This window comes from Octodon degus, unplaced genomic scaffold (genome assembly GCF_000260255.1).
Source record: "Octodon degus isolate 3935 unplaced genomic scaffold, OctDeg1.0 scaffold00110, whole genome shotgun sequence".
Classification (NCBI taxonomy): domain Eukaryota; kingdom Metazoa; phylum Chordata; class Mammalia; order Rodentia; family Octodontidae; genus Octodon; species Octodon degus.
In genome coordinates, this window is record NW_004524686.1 from 10,439,270 (window position 1) to 10,460,719 (window position 21,450).

The window sequence follows — 21,450 nt, forward strand, 5'->3', positions numbered from 1 at the left end:
TTAAAATTTCATTTTACAAAGAACTTTAACATCAAAGGACACTTCCAAAAGTCTGAAACAGATTCAAGGCCATGACTGACGTTCTACAGGGAAGTGGGGAGCCAGATTTCACAAGACAGCGGGCACTAATCTAGTCACATGTGCGTGCAGCGGGAGACACGACATGGGTCCCAGTAGAGGCTGGTCTTTCCTATGATGCGCAGGAACTCTTGCTCGTTGACCTCGCCGTCTCTGTCTCAGTCAGCTTTATTAGTCAGCTCCTGTAGCTCTTCATCAGTTGGGTTCTTGCCCAGCTCCTTGGCCACAAGCTTCAAGTTTCTGAATGGTATTTTCCCAGTTTCATCATTGCTGAAGAGCTTGAAAGCTGTCAGGATTTCTTCCTTGGTGTCTTTCTCCAACATTTCCTGAGTCATCACAGTCAGAAAGTCACTGACGTTCCCTTCGCCTGTCCCCTCCTTATCAATTTTGCTTAGCATTTTCTTGATTTCTTCTTTCTTGGGCTCAAAGCCCAGAGGTCTCATTGCCACCTTTAGTTCCTTTACGTCGGTGATCCCAGTCCTGTCTGCATCAAAGAGATCAAAAGCTTCCTGGGTTTTCTGTTTCTGCTCTTCAGTGAGCTCTGGCTTAGGACTCATCCTTTTTCTCTGGGCATTTGATGCCATGTTTGCCTTTTTTAAATTGGAGGCCATTGCAGCTGGACTCTTATTTATTTTTGTCTTTTCAAGACAAGGTCTCACTATGCAGTTCAGGCTGGCCTTTACCTCACTCTGTAGCCCAGGCTGCTCTTGAACTTGCAACCATCCTCCTGCCTCAGCCTCCCAAGTACTGGGATTAAGACCACTCTGAGACGCAGGGGCTGAGAGTTCGATCCCCAATCCCCAGGCCTGCCATGCTGGCCCCACCCCCAGGGCACACTGAAATTGCGATTGAGACTGGGCATGGTAATGCACGCCTATAATCCCAGCTCTTGGGAGACTGTAAAAAGGCAGATCACTATGAGTCCAATCTTGTAGAGAGACCCTGAACACCCTGTAGACCCCTCCCTAAAATACAGAAAAGAAAAAAAAAGACCACTCTGGGCTTAAGAGCTTTTTATATACTTTTGATTTATTTATCTATTTTTGTCCCCCATGTACTTTTTTTTAATAAACCTTAATTTATTGTATTTTTTTTTTGGCGGGACCAGGGATTGAACTCAGGCCCTTGCGCTTGCCACGTAAGCGCTTATTCTACTGTGTTATCTCCCCAGCCCCCCATGTACTTTTTATCACTATAAATTTGTGATATATAACACACTCATTATGGAGAATTGCTACACAGATATATTACACCTTAATCATTTCTATTTCCTCTTCTTCTGTCCACCCTCTCATTTCCCTATTCCCAAATGCCCTTTCCACCTCTACAAAGTCTAGCTTCCTGTTTCCTATCAACGCTCTCATTTATTTTATTTTATTTTTTTAAAAGACTGAGCTTTTCTGGCTGGGGAGATAGCTCAGTAGAATAAGCGCTTACCTGACAAGCACTTCCCTGGCAAGCGCAAGGGCCTCAGTACAATCCCTGGTTCTGCCAAAAAAAAAAAAAAAAAAGACTGAGTCTTCCTATGTAGCCCAGACTCACCTCAAACTGTCCGGCTCAAGCAATTCATCTACCTCAGATAGTTGGATCTGGAACTATAAGCACATATTACTGCTCTTGAAAATGATTGAGGGGGGCCTGCCCAATAGCTCAGTTCTTTGCGGGCCTGCCCATTAGCTCAGTTGTTTAAGTGCGTGCTTAAACAAAGCAGTCAGCCTCAGGGAGCTGTGGTTCGATACCCAGATACTCAAGCCAATCCAGACCAGCGCTGGAGGCAATCTGAGGCCACAAAAAAAAAAGGAAAGAAAGAAAGAAAGAAAGAAAGAAAGAAAGAAAGAAAGAAAGAAAGAAAGAAAGAAAGAAAGAAAGAAAGAAAACGATTGAGGAATCCCAAAGGAGTTTTCCATGGTGTCTTGGTTACTTTTCTCTCACTGCCAAGACAGAATACCTGAAAGTCTTCCATCCTCACTCCTCGAAGGGTACTTGTAATGCAGTAGCCATCATGCTCCTGTTCCAATGTAAATCAGATAAGCCACTCCCGCTCTAGGGTCTCTGGTGACCCCTACATCTTTACCAGGCCAGCAATGGCCATTGTTACTTGGCTACTCCATTACCCAATAGCCTCACCTCCTACTCCACTTGTATTCTCTCACGGTTTCAGCTGCACTGGCCTCCTTGGTGTATTTAGACCGTGGAAAATATGTTTCAATCTTCCGGAGAACTCTCTTTCTCAGACAGACATTCACAGTTTACTCCTTTATCTTTGCTATGATGCTACTGGGATCATTCATCGCGATATTTTGACATGACTTGAGGCGTGGCTGTTGATGTTTGACATCTGCAGCTGAGGAAGGAAGAGTACTTTGAGTGCAGTGACATCAAGCTACAGACTTAGAGCCTGGACGAACTAAAAAGGGCAAGAAGAAGGATATCTTCTCCTTTTCCTTTGGGGGAGCTCGTATCTTCCCTATTGCCTTTGGAAACTACCCTCTAGTTCCTTCAGGCTTCCAGCGGATTCTTCTGCTTTCTGGAAAACTCACACCAGCAACTTGCAGGAGCCTCCACACCTTCACACTTGGGCTGCTACTGGCTCCTGCAGCTCTCCATGCACAAGTGGCCATTTTGGATTCCTTTGCCTCTTTCCACAGGTGGCTCCTGGGACACATACCTTTCCGATGCTGTGAACTTACCTAATAAATTTCTTATTCTCTTTTCTTGAGAGCTTGTTTGGAGGTTCTAGCAGGGGAGCGCAGCTACTCGTATACCCTTGACCGAGGAACGGTCCTCCTCTATTGGGGGTGGTCGTTCTCTTCGACCGAGCATGCAGCTTCGGGAGGGACGCACATGGATCGTTGAGGGAGGAAGGGGACACCCGCCTAGCCAGCCAGATCAGCCGAATCAACCCTGGCAATCAATGGGGTGACAGATGTCGCAGCCAGATCGCCCTCACATCCTCTTTTCTTTTCTTTTATCTTATTTTATTTTGAGACAGGATGGTTTAGGCTGGACTTAAACTCACAATATGTAGCCCAGGCCCCTCTTCCACTTAAAATGATCCTCCTGCTTCAGCCTTCCAAGTATAGGCGCTTGTGTCATTATGCCCAGCTACATATACTGACTCTGATCCTCTGATGAACTGTAGGGGGCTGAGGAGATGGCTCAGTGGAATTGGCACTTCCCTGGCAAGTGAAAGAGCCTGAGTTCAATCCCCAGTTCCACCAAAAAAAAAAAAAAGGACTACTTTGATGAACTCTAACACAGTCACACTCTCAGTGAAGCCAGCCCTGGTCAACCTTTTTAATTTTGTGCCCATCCACGCTAGACTCGTGACCACTTTCATTCCTTACTGTTTTTTTTTTTTTGTTTTTTTTTGTGCAGGATCTACAGGATCTCACTACACAGACCGGACTACATAGTGATTCTCCTGTTTTCAGCCTCCCAAGTGCTGGGATTACAGGCATGCGCCATGACATTCAGTCTCAATCACCACCTCAGCGTGCCCTGGGGCTAGGGATGGCATGGCAGGCCGGGAATTGAACCCCTGGCTCCTGCATCTACCTAAGCCGGTGCTTTAATCTGCTGAGCTATCTAGCTGCTATATTCTATTTTATAACAATTTCATTTTTTATGTATTTGGTACATGGTACAGGGTCTCAGTATGCAGCCTGGACTTTTAGTGATCCTTCTGTTTTCAGCCTCCCCAGGGCTGAGATTACAGGCATGCACCACCATGCCCAGTCTCGGTGGCCAGCTCAGTGCGTCTGGGGCTGGGGCCAGCATAGAATGTGGTGCCCAATCACAGCAATTTCTAACTTCCAATGTGCTTTTTTAAATAATTAATTCATTCATTCATTGTTAACTGCATACCCCTCATTTTGTTTTTTCAGACTACTATAATGAGTTAGCACAGACTGGCTCAATAGAAACATTTTCCTCACAATTTCATGGTGTTGGAAATCTGAGGACAGGTTGCCAGCATGGTGAGGTTCTGGTGAGGACCCTCCTTCAGTTTGTCAACTGCTGACTTCTCCCTAAGTGTCCTCCAACTGAACTCTCTGTCTCTCTCTCTGTCTCTCTCTCTCTGTCTCTCTCTCTGTCTCTCTGTCTGTCTGTCTGTCTGTCTCTCTCTCTCTCTCTCTGTCTCTCTCTGCCTCTCCCTGCCTCGCTCTGTCTCCCTTCCCTTCCTTCCTCTTTGCTCCCCCCACTTTTTTTCTTTTTGCAGAACTGGGGATTGAACTCAGGCCCTTGCACTTTGCCAGGCAAGTGCTTATTCTACTGAGGTATCTCCCCAGCCCCCCAACTTTTTTTTCTGGAACCCTTTTTTTTGAAAACCCTTGTGCTTGCCAGGAAAGCACTTTTTCTACTGAGCTATCTCCCCGGCCCCATTTCCTCCCCTTTTTTTTGTTTTTGTATTTTTGAGACAGGGTCTTGGGTCTTGCTATGTAGCCCAGTTGGCTGTGAACTCACTGCAGTCTGCCTGACGGAACGTTCCAAGCGATAGGCTCACAGCCATGCACCACTACTACCAGGTAGGGGACTATCAGAAATTCACTAACTCCACACAGGAAGGAAGGCCCTGCCCATCTTCATGACCTATCAGTTTTCAAAGGCTCTACCTCCTGAAACTATCACCTTGGAGGTTAGGATCTCATCATATGGAATTAGGAAGCACACAACATTCAGAACACATTACTCCCTGCATAAAATAGCTCCAGACATGTAGGGACTGTTGCCTTTTTGTTTACTTCCATTTTCCCAGCATTTGAAACAGTGCTGGCTGACTGTAGTGGTTGATGGTCTGTGTCAACTTGAGAAGTTTAGAAGCGTAACTAAAGCAGCTCAGCAATTCCATACCCTAGGGCATAGAGAAGCCACCTGAGGGTGACTCATCACTTAAAGGGTCTAAAAGGGGCATGAGGAAGGTTGGAGCCTTTTATTTCTTCGTGGCACATCCAGTCTTCCTTGGCAGCTTGGGTATTGTCTCCTGGCTTCTAGAGCAGACTCTTTGGTTTCCACCTTGGACGGTTCAGCCTTCTGGTGCAGACTCATCAGCACTGTATCACAGCCCCATCAGCGTCCTAATGGGAGCTCGGGCAGAGCAGTACAGTGAGCTCCAGACCTTGGGCTGAATCTTCCAGTGTCCAGGGTACAGACGCGCTCTGCACGCTTTCCTGTCTGACTCTGTGACTGGCCATCATAGGCCAATCTTGTAAGTTCTCACACATTCGTACATTTGTATTATTTGTCTCCCTGACTGTTACACAGACATACTGTAGACACTGAGCAAAATATTTGCTAAATGAATGAATTAACGGTCTTTATGACAAGATTATAAAATAATTTAATTTTTTCCAGATGTGGTTGTGATTCCAGTACTTGGTAGGCTAAAGCAGGAGGATCACTGTGAATTCAAGGACTACATAATAAGGTTCTGTCTCAAAAAAAAAAAAAAAGGCAGGTATGGTGGCACATCCCTGTAATCCCAGCAATGGGGAGCCTGAGGCAGGAGGATCATTGTGAGTTTAAGACCTGTCTGGGCTACAAAGTGAGCTCATGATCAGCCTGAACTGTCTCCAAAAGACAAAAAAAAAAGAAAAGAATCTATTCTTTGTTTCCAGTATTTAAATTTAGGGTGTCAGATTTTTTTTAGTTCTTTATATATTATAGATATTAGTCCTTTGAAGAGCAACTGACAAGAGGAGGGCATAGAGATGGTGTGAGTGCTATACTCACCCAAGTGTCAGTTGCCTGTTCATTCTGTTGATGCATCTTGCTGTGCAAAAGCTTAAGAGGAGATCCCAGTTGCTGATTCTTCATGATAGTTCCTGAGCAAATGGGTTTTGTTCATCAGGTCTTTGCCCACACCTATGTCTCCAAGAGTTCTACCTATTTCTTTCTTTCTTTTTTTTTTTAGACTTTAGGCTATTTTTTTTATTTTATTTTAACATTTAGTGTGTGTGTGTGTGTGTGTGTGTGTGTGTGTGTGTGGCCAGCTCAGCCCCTATTTCTTTTTTGAGGAATGATCTTACTATGTAGCCCAGGCTGGCCTCAAACTCGTGGCAATCTTCTTGTCTCAGCCTGTTGAGTGCTGGGAGTACAGACTAGCACCACCACATCTGGCTGAGAGTTTTGCCTATTCTGTCTTCTAGCAGATATAGTTTTTCGGTTTTGATATTGCATCTTTTCTTTTCTTTTTTTGTATTTTAGGGAAGGGTCTACAGGGTGCTCAGGGTCTCACTACAAGATTGGACTCCTAGTGATCCGCCTGTTTACACCCTTCCAAGAGCTGAGATTACAGGTGCGCGCCACCTTGCCTAGTCTCAATTGCCATCTCAGCAAGCTCCGGGGGCAGGGCCAGCAAGGCAGGTCTAGGAATTGAACCCCTGGCCCCTGTGCCTGCTTGCAGACACTTTAATCTGTTGAGTTATTTGGTGGCCCTAATACTACATCTTTGATCCACTTTTATTTTAGTTTAGTGCATGGTGAAAGATGTGGGTCTAGTTTTCATCTATGATGTGGAAAGCCAGCTTTTCCAGCACCATTTAGTACAGAGGCTTTCTTCCAGTGAAGGTATTTGGCTCCTTTGTCATATGTAAGGTGGCTGAGTATATCTGGAGTTGTTGCTCCACCTTCTAATCTGTTCCATTAATCCTCCAGTCTTTTTCTTTTTTCTTGTGCCATGTTATTTTGTTTGTTTGTTTTGGTGGTACCAGGGATAGAACTCAGGACCTTGTGCTTGCCAGGTAAACACTTATTCTACTGAGCTATCTCCCCGGCCCCTGTTTTTATCACTATAGCATTGTAATATAATTTTAGATCAGGGATTGTGATGCCCCTTTTCCTTGCCTTTCTTGCCCAGAATTGCTTTTGCTATTATAGGTCAATTCTGGTTCCAAATGAATTTTAGGTTTCTTTTCTCTTGTTCTGTGAGTTACACATCTTGATTACTTTTCACCTCTTGCAGGAACAAAATACCAAATACCCCAATTTTTTTTTTTTTTTTGTATTTTAGGGAAGGGTATACAGGGTGTTCAGAGTCTCACTGCTAAGATGGGACTCATAGTGATCCCCTTGTTTACAGCCTCCCAAGAGCTGGGATTACAGGTGGGCGCCACCACGCCCAGTCTCGATTGCCTTCTCAGCACGCCCTGGTGGCGGGGCCCACGTGGCCGGCACAGCAGGCCAGCGGATCAAATCCCCAGCCCCTGTACCTGCTTGCAGTCTATAGGGCTTTTATCACAAATGATTGCTGGACTTTGTCAAAAGCTTTTTTTGCATCTATTGAGATGATCATGTTGTTTTTGTCCTTGGCTCTGTAGTTATGGTATATTGCAGTTACTGATTTGTTATATGTTGAACAGTGCTTGAATTTCTGGGATGAGTCCTACTTGCTCGTGGTGTATAGTCTACTTGGTGATCACTGCATTCTATTTGTCACTATCATATTGAGGGTTATTACATCTGTTTTTCACTGGGGAGGCTGGCCTGTAGTTTTCTTTTCTGGTTTGATCCTTCTCTGGTTTTTGGTTATCAGGGTAATGGTTGCTTCCAAGAATGATTTTCGAAGTATTGCTTTCCTTCTTTCAGTTTCATAGAGTTTGGGAAGTAGCGGCATTAGGTCACTTCATATAGAATTCAGCAGTGAACTGATAGAGGCCTGGGCTTTTTTTGTTCCTAGGTTTTTAATTATTTCTTTAATTTATTGACTGATACTGATTTATTTAGGCTTTTATGTTTTCTTGTTTCAGCTTTGGAAATTTATATGTATCTAGGAATTTGTACATTTTTCTATGTTTTCTTAATCTTTTTTTTAAATTTTATTTCTTTATGTGTGTGTGTGTGTGTGTGTGTGTGTGTGTGTGTGTGTCCAGCTCAGCCCACCAGGGGGCGGGGCTGGCTGGCCTGTGGTGCTGGGGGATTGAACCGTGGTCCCTGTGCTTTGCTAAGCTTGTTCTAAGTAGGTGCTTTAGACCACTGAGCCATCTCACCAGCCCTTCTTAATCTTCTTTGAATACAGTTTTTCTAGGTAGGTATTGAAGATCTGGATCTCTGCAAGATCTGTCATGATCTCATTCTTTAATTGTATGGATCTTTATGGATCTTTGTCTTTTCTTTTGATTTTTTTTTTCTCAGAACCGGGGATTGAACTCAGGCCCCTTGCACTTGCAAGGCAAGTGCTTATTCTACTAAGCCATCTCCCTGGACCCTTCACTTTTCTTTGATAAAGTTATTCTGTGTATTGCTTCCTTGGTCTCCATTGCATTTATACTGTAATCTTTATAATTTCCTCCCTTGCATTTACTTTGGACTTTACTTGCTCTTCTTTTTATAGAAACTGGAGGTTATTTATTAGCTTATTCATTTGAACTCACTGCTTTTCTTTTTTTTTTGTATTTTAGGGAAGGGTCTACAGGGTGTTCAGGGTCTCACTGCTAGATTGGACTTGTATTGATCGCCTGTTTACAGCCTCCCAAGAGCTGTCTTGTCTCAGCGTGCCCTGGGGGTGGGGCTGGCAGGCTGGCTGGGGATTGAATCCCTGGCCTCTGCGCCTGCTTGTAGGCGCTTTAATCCGCTGAGCTATTTATTTGGCTGGCCCTTTGCTTTTCTGATATGGGTATTCACCACTATAAATTTCCTTCAAAAGGCTGTTTTCTTTTCCTTCTCTTTTTAAAAAAATTTTTATTTCTTTTTTCTTTTTTGTGGTGGAACCAGGGATTAAACTCAGGCCCTTGCGCCTGTCAGGGAAGCACTTACTCCACTGAGCCATCTCCCCAGCCCTAGGGCTGCTTTCATTGTGCCTTATAAGTTCTGGTGTATTATATTGGCATTATCATTTAATTGTAGAATCTGTCTAGTTTCTTCTATAATTTCATCTGTGACCCATTGTTTGTGCAAGAGGGTGTTATTTAACTTCAATATGCTTATGAAGTTTTTGTGGTTTGTTTTGCCATTGATTTCCAATTTTACTGGACTGGGGTCTGATAACATGCATGGGATAATTTCTATTCTTTGCATTTAGTTAAGTATATTCTATGAGTATGTGGTTTATTTTGGAGGATGTCATATATGCAGCTGAGAAGAATTGGCATTCTGATGTTGTGAGGTAGAACACTCTATAGACATCTACTAAATCCATTTGTTCAAAAGTCTGGTTCACCCTTGCATACTGTGCTTGCCCAGCACCTGGGGTGGGCTGAGATGGCAATTGAGACTAGATGTGGTCACACATACCTGTAATCCCAGTGCTTGGGAGATGAAAACAGGAGGATCACTATGAGTCTGATCTAGTAGTGAGACCCTGTAGATCCTGTACTAAATACATTTAAAAATATGTCTGGTTCATTTGTGATATTTCTTGTCTATTTGATCTGTCTATTGTGAGAATGGGAATTTGAGGTCTCCCATTAAAGTTGCATTAGTGCTTATTTGTTTATGTCTGTTAATATTTGTTTTATATAGTTGGTGTGCTGTTATTTGTTGCATATATTTATAATTGTTATCTCTTCTTCTTGGATTGTTTCCTTCACAAGAATGTAGTGTCCTTCTTTGCCTCTCTTAATCAGTCTTGGTTTGGAATCTACTTTACTTTCAAGTAGAATAGCTACCCCTGCTTTCTTCCAGGTTCCTGTTGTATGGAGTATTGTTTTCCATGCTTTGATTTCCAGTTTACTAATTTCTTTCTGAATTAAATATGTTTCTTGTATGCAGCATATTGTTAGGTCTTGGTTCTTGTTCCTTTTTTTTTTTTTTTTAGCAGAACTGAGGATTGAACTCAGGCCCTTGTGCTTGCCAGGGAAGCACTTATTCCACTGAGCCATCTCCCCAGCCCTGCTTCTTGTTCCACTGTGCCAATCTATTGGTTCTGACTGATGAATTGAGACCATTTACACTGATGGCTATAACTGATAAGTATTGATTTCTCCTTGGCACGTTATTTCCCTGTCCTTGGCTCCCACCTTTTTCCCTCTTTTCAATTGCTTGCCCTGCCCTGTGGATACATTCTGTTGTGCTTCCTGGAGTTGTAGCCTTGCTTCTGGCTCTTTGGGAGTGCTGGGTTAGTAGTCAGGAAGTTCCTCTGGTCTTCTTAGACACAGAAGTATCTTATTTCTCCTTCACTTTTGAAAGCTATCTTGACCTCCTGCTGGCTTAAATTTGGCTTCCTGCCAGCTTGAACTCAGCTCCCTGACCTCCTGCTGACTGAACTCAGTAACCTCATCCTGAGGGTAGGAGCTACTAGATGGGCCACAGTTGTTCTTAATTCCCAGTTCAGTTGGCTCCTCTCCAAGGTGGCTATTGTTCAATTGCCCTTTCCTGGGGGATATCTGAACCCGAGTAGGTCACCAGCTAGTGGGGTTGACTGTGTCCACTACTCTCTTCCAGGGGGGTGTTTCTCTGGGGAGGCCGGTTCCATGCATCTGCAGGTCTGAGCGGCTCCACCCATGTAGTGAGTCCAGGCTCAGGGAGAAAGCACTGCTTTTTTTTTTAAATTTTATTTATTTATGTGTGTGTGTGTGTGTGTGTGTGTGTGGCCAGCTCAGCCCACCAGGGGGTGGGGCTGGCTGGCATGTGGTCCTGGGGTATTGAACCACGGTTCCTGTGCTTTGCTAAGCTTGTTCTAAGTAGGTGCTTTAGACCACTGAGCCATCTCACCAGCCCCAAGCACTGCTTATTGCCTCCTTCTTTGTCATTGAATTCTCTGTCTTCTCTCTCCCTGTGGGCTTCAATTCATGCTTCAGATCCTCCCTGGTCCCTGAGACCCACTTTGCATGTTCTTTTCTTCTGTGTGTTGCTATATCCTCACAACTGAACACCAAATCTTGGAAAGGCTCTTAGTTACTAATTTTTTTTCTCATTGCTGAGACAAAATCGCCAGTGCCCAAAGTAAAAGAAAGGTTCATGTAGCTCACAGTTTGCAGATGTTTCGGTCTACAATTGTTAGGTTTTTCGGTAGTGCAGTAAAGAGACAGGAAAGATGAAAGAGGCCTTTATTGACTCTGAAGACATGGAGAAGATGGCAAGGAGATGGGGCGTCCTCTGACGTGAGACCATGGGAGGCTGAGACTTCACAGATTTTTGCCAGGGGTCGACTTTGAGGGGTGGATTTAGTGACACCTAAGGAGCTGATTGGGGGTCTCCCTTGTGGCACCGGAAAAGTGAAAGGAAATTGTATCCAGGACTGGGTTGGGGAAGAAGGGGTGGTGGTCTCTGGGATGAGAAGCTGTTGTTTCAGGGCTTTGGCCATACTAGATGACCAACATAATAATTTGGCAATTCGTGCTAGGGCCAGAACCTATCCATAATCAGCTGGTTCCAAGGCAGGGTAGCACGGCAGAGGACAACAGATCATGACAGTAGAAGTCAGCATAAGCAACAATGGAAGGAAAAATGACCAGCCTTTCTGTTCCTTATAGTACATGCAAGCTAGCTACCCTAGGGAGGGTGTACAGCACTCATACCCTTAACACCAGCAGTAAAGCAGGAATCAATCACAAACTCTCCATTTAGCTGCTTCTGAATAGCCTGACCCCCATGACTGCATGAGGCTTTCGGGGGACACCCAGACACAAGCCACAGCAGGCTCTTTCTCTGTTACTCACCACTCCACCATCTTCCTAGAAACTTCCTGTTTTCACTATTTAATTTCTTTGGTACTGGGAATTGAACCCTGGTCCTTCACAGTGAGCTATGTCCCTAGATCTTTTTTTATATTCTGATTACAGGTCTTGCTGAGTCATTGAGTTTTCTACACTGGGTTTGAACTTATAAACCTCTTCCTTTGGCCTCCCTGACCCAGAGTGCTAGGATTACAAGTACAAAACACTGTGCCTATCTTACAGTTTTGCTATTTACATCTAAATAGTTGAGCTGGAATTCATTTTGGAGAAAAATATGGTATGGGGGCCAGGGAGATAACTCAGAGTCATAAGCACCTGCCTGGCAAGAGCAAGGTCCGGAGTTCAATCCCCCATATAATGATGATGATGATGATGATGATGATGATGATGATGGAGCCGGCCAGATAGCTCAGTGGATTAAAGCGCCTGCTGAGGCAGAGCTCAGCAGCTGGGGTTCATCCTGGCATGCCTTGCTGGCCTTGCCCCCGACGCACACTGAGACAGTGTTTGAGACTGGGCATGGTAGTGCATACCTGTAACCCCAGGGTTTGGGAAGCTGAAAACAGGAAAATCACTACAAATCCAATCTATGTAGTGAGGCCCTGTAGACCCTGTAGATCCCTCTGAACTAAATACAAAATAATAATAATAATAATAATAATAATAATAATAATGTGGCATAGATCCAGGTTTCCTTTTCAAAAAACAGCTAATTGCCTTCAGGCATACTTTGTTTCTATTAAATCCATTACTGGTTAATGCCAGGTGTGGTGGCTAATGCCTATAGTCCTACCACTCAGGAGGCTGAGGCAGGAGGATCACTCAGAGTTTGAGACCAGCATGGGCTACAAGGTCAGCTCAAGGATATCCTGAACTGCTTATCATATTCCTGTCTAAAAAAAAATTCCTTCACAAGCAGATCAATATATTGATTACAAAGTTTTTATTCCTCTTTTTTCAAAGTAGGCTATCTTTTGGACAATGGCTACTTCAAGTGGTTTGGAAATTTTTCTAATCTCTAATTGCACAAAATTCTTTCCTCCCATCTTTTTGCTTCATACAAGATAACAGGCTCTTTAATGACAGTTTTATCTTTCTGTAGTTTGGAGAAGAGATATAACAGCAGAATGACCTTACATTTGCCCTTCATGTCAAAATACAAGTCTGACTGGAGAGCTTCAATTTCCTCATCTCAGTGTGACCTCTAGTTTGATGGCTGCCTTTTTTTGTTTTTTTTTAATTAACTAACTTTTTTGTTGGTACTACTGGAGACTGAGCTTAGTACCTTCACATTGTACTCCATCCTCAGCCCTTTTTAAATCTTCTTAAAATTTTGAGACAGTCTAAACTGCCCAAGGTGGGCTTCAAGTTGAAATCCTCTTGGAACACCCTCCTAGAGCGCTGTGATTACAGGGATATGCCAGTATGCTTGGCTTAAAAAACCATTCATTTAGCATTTATTACATTCTGAGTTTACGGGGTGATGGGAGCAATGTTGCTTAACTCAGTCTATCAGGCTATGACTACATGGTAGTTAGAAACAATGGGCTGAGAAATTATAGTGCAAACAGCAACCTACATTTAAATGACAATGCAAAGGGATGAATAGAAAAAAAAGAGGCCAAGGGCGAAGTCTAGAAGATCCTGGAGAAGGAAGATTGGAGAACTGAGCAGTGCTTCTGTCTATCCAACTGCCCATTGGCCGGAGTCCCACGCACTCAGCATACCCGTATCCCTTTTCTCCCAGATCGCATCAGTGCCACCCTCTGATTCAGTCTCTGCTTCCTAGCCACCTCCCCACCCTATACAGTTTCTAGACTTCACCCATAACAATCGCAAGATGATAGCCTGCTATCTTGCTCCACATCTGAAGCTGGCTCGCTCCCCATTGCCTTGTGATCTAGTCCACAGAGTCTTTTCCCCTCCAGCTTCTTCTAGTTCCTCTTTGTTAAGGTTTATAGCTGGATGTTTTCCCAAAGCCTCAAGTGCTCAAAGGTGGGGCTGTGGAAGGTCACTGCATTATGGGGGCATAAGCCTCTCCTTTACTTGGCAGGCATTTTGTCTCAGCAATGAGGACAGTGAGTTAAAGACTGTCCCCATTGTATGCTCCAGCCATACTGATGCTTTCTTGCCAGGGAAGTGCTTATTCTACTGAACCAACAAGACATGTTTTTTTTTCCCCCAGAATGGGGGATTGAATTCAGGCCCTTGTGCTTGCCAGGGAAGTGCTTATTCTACTGAGCCATCTTCCCGGCCCCTGATGCTTTCTTGCAATTCTCTAACCAGCCACACCTTCTGGGGCTTGGAAGTGCTGATGTGCCGTTCTCCGCCCCCACTTACCCACATCACTGGCCTTTTCCTCCACTTCCTGGGCAGTGATCAGAGGTACATGACCTTCTATACTGGGGCCAGAGCTCAGGGACACAGGCATGTTAGGCAAGCTCTCTACCACTGAGCTACATCTCCAGCCTGTATTTCTAGTTTTTGTTTTTGTTTTATTTTTTTAACTTTTGGTACCTCGGATCAAATGCAGAACCTTGTGCTTGACAAGCAAGCACTTGTGGCACTGAGATATATTCCCACCTCCTTGGTTTTTGAGACAAGGTCTAGCTGTATAGCTCAGGCTGTCTTTGACCTCACTCCAGAGCTCTGGCTTGTCTCAAACTCACAATTCTCCTGCTTCACAAATGCTGGGATTATAGGCGGCTGCCACCAGACCTGGTGGTCGTATTTTCCTTCTTGAGACCCAGGGGGACAGGAACATCTATTTCAGAACCTGGTCTGGGGGCCGGGGAGATGGCTCAGTAGAATAAGCACTTGCCTGGCAAGCACAAGGGACTGAGTTCAATTCCCGGTTCCGCACAAAAAAAAAAAAAAAAAAACCTGGTCTGTACTACCCTAGACTTGGAGCCTAGAGAGAGCCCTGCAGTCTTTGAGTCTGGATCTGAGACAGGGAAGGAAAGTGTCTATTTCCCTGAGTGAGAGATTTCTCCTGGCTTCCCCTAGGGTGCAGCTTCTGCTTGCTGAGCCAAGTAATTTTTGCCAACCTGGCCAGTTCCCATCTACTGCCAGTGTGAATCATTTGCATAATTAATTCCGCAACACATAGACATGACTTCTGCTTTATATGTTGTTATTTGGTTGGAGAAAAAACAAGTACAAATATTTTTGTCTTGCTGTGTCTTATTCTCCCAATTAATGTTAATAATTTAGAACTAATGTGAAAGCACCTGAGGGGCTTTTTTCTCCACATACATATTTTACTGGTTTATCTTTTGTGACCTAGGACCTTCTTTTTGCTTCATACACTACTCTTATTTGATGGTTTCATTCATTGAGATGGCTTAGTATCTCTAGTATGACAATGTAGCCTAGATCTTTTGTTTTTTCTGTCCTGTACCGTATCCCGAAACTGCTCCTCTGCAACTATTTGGGTAGCTATCACTATCTGTCCTACTAATTCCAGGTACTCAAGAGTCATAAAGAAGCATGATTTCCCCGAGCTACCTAACAGCCGTACTCCCATCTGCTTAGTCCATTCAGCCTACTGTAACAAAACACCAAAAGAATTGAGTAGTTTACAAACAAACAAAAAATTATATCACACTGTTCTGGAGCCTGGGAAGTCCAAGATCAAAGTACCGGCAGATTCAGCGTCTGGGGCGGGCCCATCACCCGGTTTCCTGATTTGTAGATGGTTCCCTTTCAGAGTCCCTACATTGTGGAATGGGATACTTTAGTAATTCCCCCAGCGCCACCCCGGTGACTACTCCACTTCCTAATGCCATCACCTTGGAGGGTTTCAACAAAGGAGTTAAAGGGCAACACCAATACACACGCCATTGTAAAGCCATCTGATTCATTAGCAAATCCTTTCCCCACTACCTGCATATTCATTCAGCAATTGTTTCCTCCTTCCCAAAGCCACTGCCACTATCTTAATTCAAGCCACTGCCCTCTCCTGTTTTCTCCTACACTTGCTGTCTCTGCTTCCTGCATTTAACCTGCTGTGGTATTTTAACCGGGTCACAAACAAGTCCTGCCTCCCTTGGCGCCTTCATTTAATTTTCCTTAAATTCTTATTATTTCGGCGCTTTTTCCGTTCCTCCACACGTGCCAAACTCTTTCCCTCCACTTTGGGCTTAGTATTTTGGAGCTTTGAATTTTAATTTCGTGAAAGGCTTTTCTTTTAGCTCTTCCCATGGGTTCTTCTCTGCTCCAGCTGTGGCTTCGAAGGTCACCTCTTCAGATAGACGTGCCCTGATGCCTTCAGCAAATTTGGCCTTCCTACCGTTCACTTCAAGAGCTTCCTGGTACTAATCACAATCTGCAATTGTTAACTATATTTTACGTTAATTTTAAAAGAAATTAAAAATATATGTCATGTTTCTCCTCTAGTAAAACGGGAAGATCAAATTCCATTATGCCAGTTAAGTTTGAATTTCAGGTAAACGATGAAAGATTCTCCGTATGTAATATTTGGGGCATATACTGGAAAAAAAAAAGTACTCGTTATCTGGCATTCAATCTTAACTTCACTTCCTGGAATTTTATTTACTAAGTCTGGCAACTTTACTCTTCAGGCGCCTGATCCTCATCTTACTAGTTTTGGGTTGTACCTTCAGGCCTCACCCACAGCGTGGTATTTTGTAGGTGCTCCAAATTGTTGTGTATGAATGAATGATCTGCCGGCTGCGTTAGGTTTTTTTTCTCAACAGCCTTTTATTTATCACAATCTCTCCCACTCATTGAAAATGCTTGTTTAAGATCGTTTTGGCAAGTACAATGTATTACCTAACTTCTTTGTTTTCCCTTTCTACAAATTGCCGTCAAAGTATCTACAGTTATGTTGACTTTAGAATTAAAAGTTAATGTCAAACAAAAAGTTTTGCACCGTTCCCAGCTCACTAGCACAGTCAATACATTCACTTCTTTATTCAATGAAACCTGTGCACTATTTTAGCACAAAGCAAAAACGCGCGTTAGAAGAGAATGGGTGGGGGTAGGGAAAACGGTTAGAGTCGGGCGCCGGCCAGAGCGCTCAGGGCTTGGGGAAAGGGGAGGAGCGAAAGGAGAATGACGTAGAAGACGGCCAATAAGAAAGCTGAGAACCACTCCCCCTCCCTTCCCGTTTCAAATTCTAAGCTTCGTTTTCATCCGGGTCCTTCAGCCTCGTTCCCGGGTAGTATAAAGTTTGCTGTCTCCTTTGTTCGCCCTCGTTGCGCAGTAGTGCTAGCGGCTTTTCAGTTGTGCGCCGGTACACGGTAGCTGTCATTTGTGCTGGGCTGTGTGGTCAGCCCCTGTCAGCGAGCTCTTGGGAGCTTGAGACCGTCGCCACCCTTCCGGTATGTGTTTCCTTAGTCCATTTTCCTCAAGCTTTCTCGCTCTGTTAAAATTTGGGATTATCTCCCTGGAGATGGGGGTGGCGGGCGCCATTTTAAGACACCCAAAGGTGCCGACCTAGGTAATGGGGCCAAGGAGGTCAAAGGGAAACGCACCGGGGGGTCGTTTCGTCGCATCCGCGCAGGGAAGTTTGGCTGTCGCCTGCGGGCGCGGGGGCGGAGATCCGGGCCTTTGTGGGCTGGAGCGGGGCGCGGAGCGAGCGCGCCACCGCGGTACCTGCCTCTCCGGGACAGCGCTGGCCGTTGCCGGTAGGACTTGGGTAGGACCTTTCCTAGTTCGTGGGCGGCCCTGCAGAGGAAGTCCCCTGCATTTCCCAGCCGCGTTGCTGATAAAAGTTAGTTGACTGACTGGTGTCGGTGTTGCTGGGCTGACTCCAAGTGTCGCCATTTTGTCTTCCACGCGGTCCTTACCGACGAGTCTTAATTGGGTTCCGCTGCAGTGTTGGGAGCGAAGCGAGTTACTCTGTGCGTGCCGACGTTCCGTTACTTAATCTCAAACGATGTTGACACTGATTTTTTTAGCGAGGCGGTATCCCTTCGGGCGGGAAGGCAGGGGCTGGTGAAGATGAGGCGTAACTTGGCTCGAGTTTAAGATTTCTGCTACTGCTTAGACTTAACTGGGAAATTCTAAGGAGAAGAAGGGGAGCCCTTGGAAGAAAGCTTTTGTTGTGTGTTCAGGTCGGTCGTGCGTCCGGCCAGCGGCGACCTTGAACGGGACTGTAGTCAAACCACTGGAAGCGGTGCGGGAGGTGTACGGGCTAAGTAATTGAATCCCAGAAAGGCGAGAAATTTACGATGGAAAGTTGAGTTGCCTTTTGAGATATTTGAATAACTTATTTGAAAAACAGCCAAGGAAAATAAAGATTAATGCCAAAATTAGGTTCGGTCTTGTAACCAACGTGGTGTAAAGTGCGCTGTTTAACTACACTACTTGATTTGAATTGGTCGGTCTCCCACTGCGTTCGAAGCCTATAGGCATCTTTACTTATTCAAAGATATTTTAAGAAAAACACGACAAATGAGCCACATAGAGGTGTCCGGTTAAATTTAGGGAACTTTCTCCAGGGAGATAAAACTATATTCTTTTTCAGCAGACTTAACCAGGGGAAAAATGGTTGAAGCAGATCGCCCAGGAAAGCTCTTTATTGGTGGGCTTAATACAGAAACAAATGAGAAAGCCCTTGAAACAGTATTTGGAAAATATGGACGGATAGTGGAAGGTGAGTTATCTGAAACTGTATGTGTAGTTACTGTAATTAAAAAGATCAGCAGTGATGAATTTGTTTGCATTGATCTTCTGACATGATAATGCATTTTGTCCTCTAAGAAGTTCTGAGCGTTCTGCTTACAAGATCTATTTAAATTGTTTCGTTTGAAGTAGGGTGACACTATTTCTTAAAACTTTTTCAGTACTCTTGATGAAAGACCGAGAAACCAATAAATCAAGAGGATTTGCTTTTGTTACTTTTGAAAGCCCAGCAGATGCTAAGGATGCAGCCCGGGACATGAATGGAAAGGTGAGGCTCCTGCATCCAAGTCTGGCCCGGGAAAACTTGAATTTTTGCTCTTTTTGAGAATACACGTGTCTAGGACTTGCTGATCATAGGAATTTGTGTTACTAATCTGAAGTGTTGCCTTAATTCCAAACCCAATTTTTATAGCCACAGTTACAGAATATATAATTGTATGATATAAGATACTGTATTTTATTGTGAGATCTGTATATCATAAGCTGGCTTTTACTCTTTGGTTATTTTGATAATAAGTAGATACCTAGGCTTTGCAAAATTTTGTTGAACAGGAGTACAGAGGGTCACTTTGTCTTGATTTGGTTTATCAGTATCTTTCATAAAGACTGACTAGAAACTTAAAAGTGGCAAGGTCTCCTTTATACAAAAACTATTTCTAGCATTTTTCTTTCTGTGGTGAGTACAGTTTTTAATTAACTATTTTGGTGTTATGAATGTTGGATTGGCAAATTCTTTTTAAATCTTAAGGACCAGAGAAATAGCTCAGCGGCATAAGTGCCTGCCTGGCAAGTGCAAGTTTGATCCCTGGTACCACCAAAAAAAAAAAAAATCTTCATATAGCTTATCTTCTTTGGTACTAAGAATTAAACCTATGAGCTTCACCATCCTTTTTTGATCTCAGTTCTGAAAGTCTCACTAAGTTGTCCAGGCTGGGCTCAAACTTGTAATCTCTTCTCTCAGCCTCCCAGAGTTCTAGGATTATGACACTAGGATTATGAAAGGCATGTGCCACCATGCCCCGCTGATTTAACCATTTGATCTTTTTCTTTTTAAAGTCCTTAGATGGAAAAGCCATCAAAGTGGAACAGGCCACGAAACCATCATTTGAAAGCGGTAGACGAGGACCACCTCCACCTCCCAGAAGCAGAGGCCCTCCTAGAGGTCTTAGAGGAGGAAGAGGAGGAAGTGGAGGAACTAGGGGACCTCCCTCACACGGAGGGCACATGGGTAATGATTTTACAGTGTTATCTGGGGCTGCAGACCCACATTTTATGGGTTAAGTGTTAAAAGATAAAGCCTTCCGGCCTTCAATTGTGAACACTTTTACGTGTTGACGTGTTTATGACTTAAAAGGAAAACATGGAAGGCATTTAAAGTTAAACTGTGGTGTTGAGCTGGTTCACTAGCAATTCCTCAAGTTTTTTCTGTAGAAAAAGTACTCAGAAAACTCATACCCATTGTGTATAATAAAAAACTTCGTGATAGCTTTACAATTACTTTTCATTAGTATTTTCCTAGTCTGTATAGCTTCATGCTTATGTAGATGCAGTTGAAAATGTTTTGTACTGGTATTGAGCCCTGTGCCTAATGGATTCTAGGCAAGCACCCTAACTGAGCTTCATCTCTATCTCCTGTAATTGAAAACTAAAGCTACATGCACCAACTAAATAAAATGTAGTGTTTTTTCCTGATTTCTTGTGATTATTAACACTGATTTCTTTTCTATTCCAATGTAGATGATGGTGGATATTCTATGAATTTTAACATGAGTTCTTCCAGAGGACCCCTTCCAGTGAAAAGGGGACCACCACCACGAAGTGGGGGTCCTCCTCCTAAAAGATCAGCTCCATCAGGACCAGTTCGAAGCAGCAGTGGAATGGGAGGAAGAGGTAAATGTTGGATGTTATTAACATAAGGAACTAAGACTCATGAAATGGATTTCAGGTATCTAGTACACCTGAGTAATGAGCATGAATAGATTTTGAGTGGGAAATTTTATTTTTTTATTTTTATAGAACCGGGGATTGAACTCAGGCCCTTGCGCTTGCGAGGGAAGCGCTTATTCTTGAGTGGGAAATTTTAGAGAAAAACGTACTTGATTTGATCAACTGCATAGTACTATACTTTTAAAAAATTTTTAGTACATGTTTTAAGTGTGTGCAGTAGTTTTAAGTACATACAGTTTAAAGTACTCTTGGTTAGTGGGTATGTGTGCATAGCACAGCTTATTTTTAAAGTCAACTTGCCTGCCCCCCCTCATATTACCATGTTTAATAAGTTCCTATTCATATCCTGAATGCGTATTAAACTTTTTTCTTTTGGTACTGGGGATTGAACTCAGGACTTTGCCTTGCCAGGCAAGTGCTTATGTGGCTGAGCTGTCTCCCTGGCCCCTGAATGTCTATATTTTATTTTTTCATTTTTTTTGTTTTATGTATTTTGTACAGAGTTTCACTACACAACCCAGACTCATAGTGATCCTCCTGCTTTCCGCCTCCCAAGTGTTGGGATTACATATGTGTGTCACCACACCGGGTTTCATGGCTGGCAAAGCACACTTGGGATTCTGGCGCCCTACACAGCATGCTGTGCAAGGGATTGAACCCCATTCCCAGTGCTTTGTCTGCTGTGCTATCTCACTGGCCATGAATGTAGATTTTAGATTACTGCTTTGGCTAGGTTGTTGTTGTTTTTTTTTTGGGCGGAACCGGGGATTGAACTTGGGCCCTTGCACTTGCCAGGGAAGCGCTTATTCCACTGAGCCATCTCCCCAGCCCTGTTGGCTAGGTTTTTTTGTGGGGGACAGGTACAGGGCTCTTTGAGACAAGAACTTGCTGTACAGTTCAGGCTGGTCTTGAGCTTACTTTGTAGCCCAAGCAGGTTTGAACTTGCAAGGATACTCCTGCCTCAGTCTTCTGAGTGGTGGGGTTCTGGTGCAGGGAATATAGGTATGTACCACCACACCCAGCTTGTTTGGCTAGGTTTTTATAAAAATGATTGTATTTCTTTAAGCCCCTGTATCACGTGGAAGAGATAGTTACGGAGGCCCTCCTCGAAGGGAACCCCTGCCTTCTCGCAGAGATGTTTATTTGTCTCCAAGAGATG

At 43.9% G+C, this 21,450-nt stretch overlaps 1 protein-coding gene, 1 non-coding gene and 1 pseudogene across 2 annotated transcripts; 2 read left to right on the plus strand and 1 right to left on the minus strand.

Moving 5' to 3' along the window:
* Positions 1–236: 236 nt before the first annotated feature.
* LOC101590374 lies at positions 237–689 on the minus strand (annotated as a pseudogene).
* Positions 690–16,853: 16,164 nt separating this feature from the next.
* Positions 16,854–21,449, plus strand: LOC101590763 (RNA-binding motif protein, X chromosome; the record flags this gene model as incomplete). The annotated part of the gene is made up of 6 exons (XM_023699101.1): positions 16,854–17,038; positions 18,190–18,315; positions 18,506–18,612; positions 19,401–19,572; positions 20,082–20,234; positions 21,358–21,449. Coding segments are annotated over exons 2-6 (633 nt in total), but the record flags the coding sequence as incomplete, so codon positions are not given.
* On the plus strand, positions 18,364–18,435 carry LOC111812054. The gene has a single exon (XR_002817650.1). It is a non-coding gene; the product is annotated as a small nucleolar RNA SNORD61 (small nucleolar RNA).
* Position 21,450: the final 1 nt, after the last annotated feature.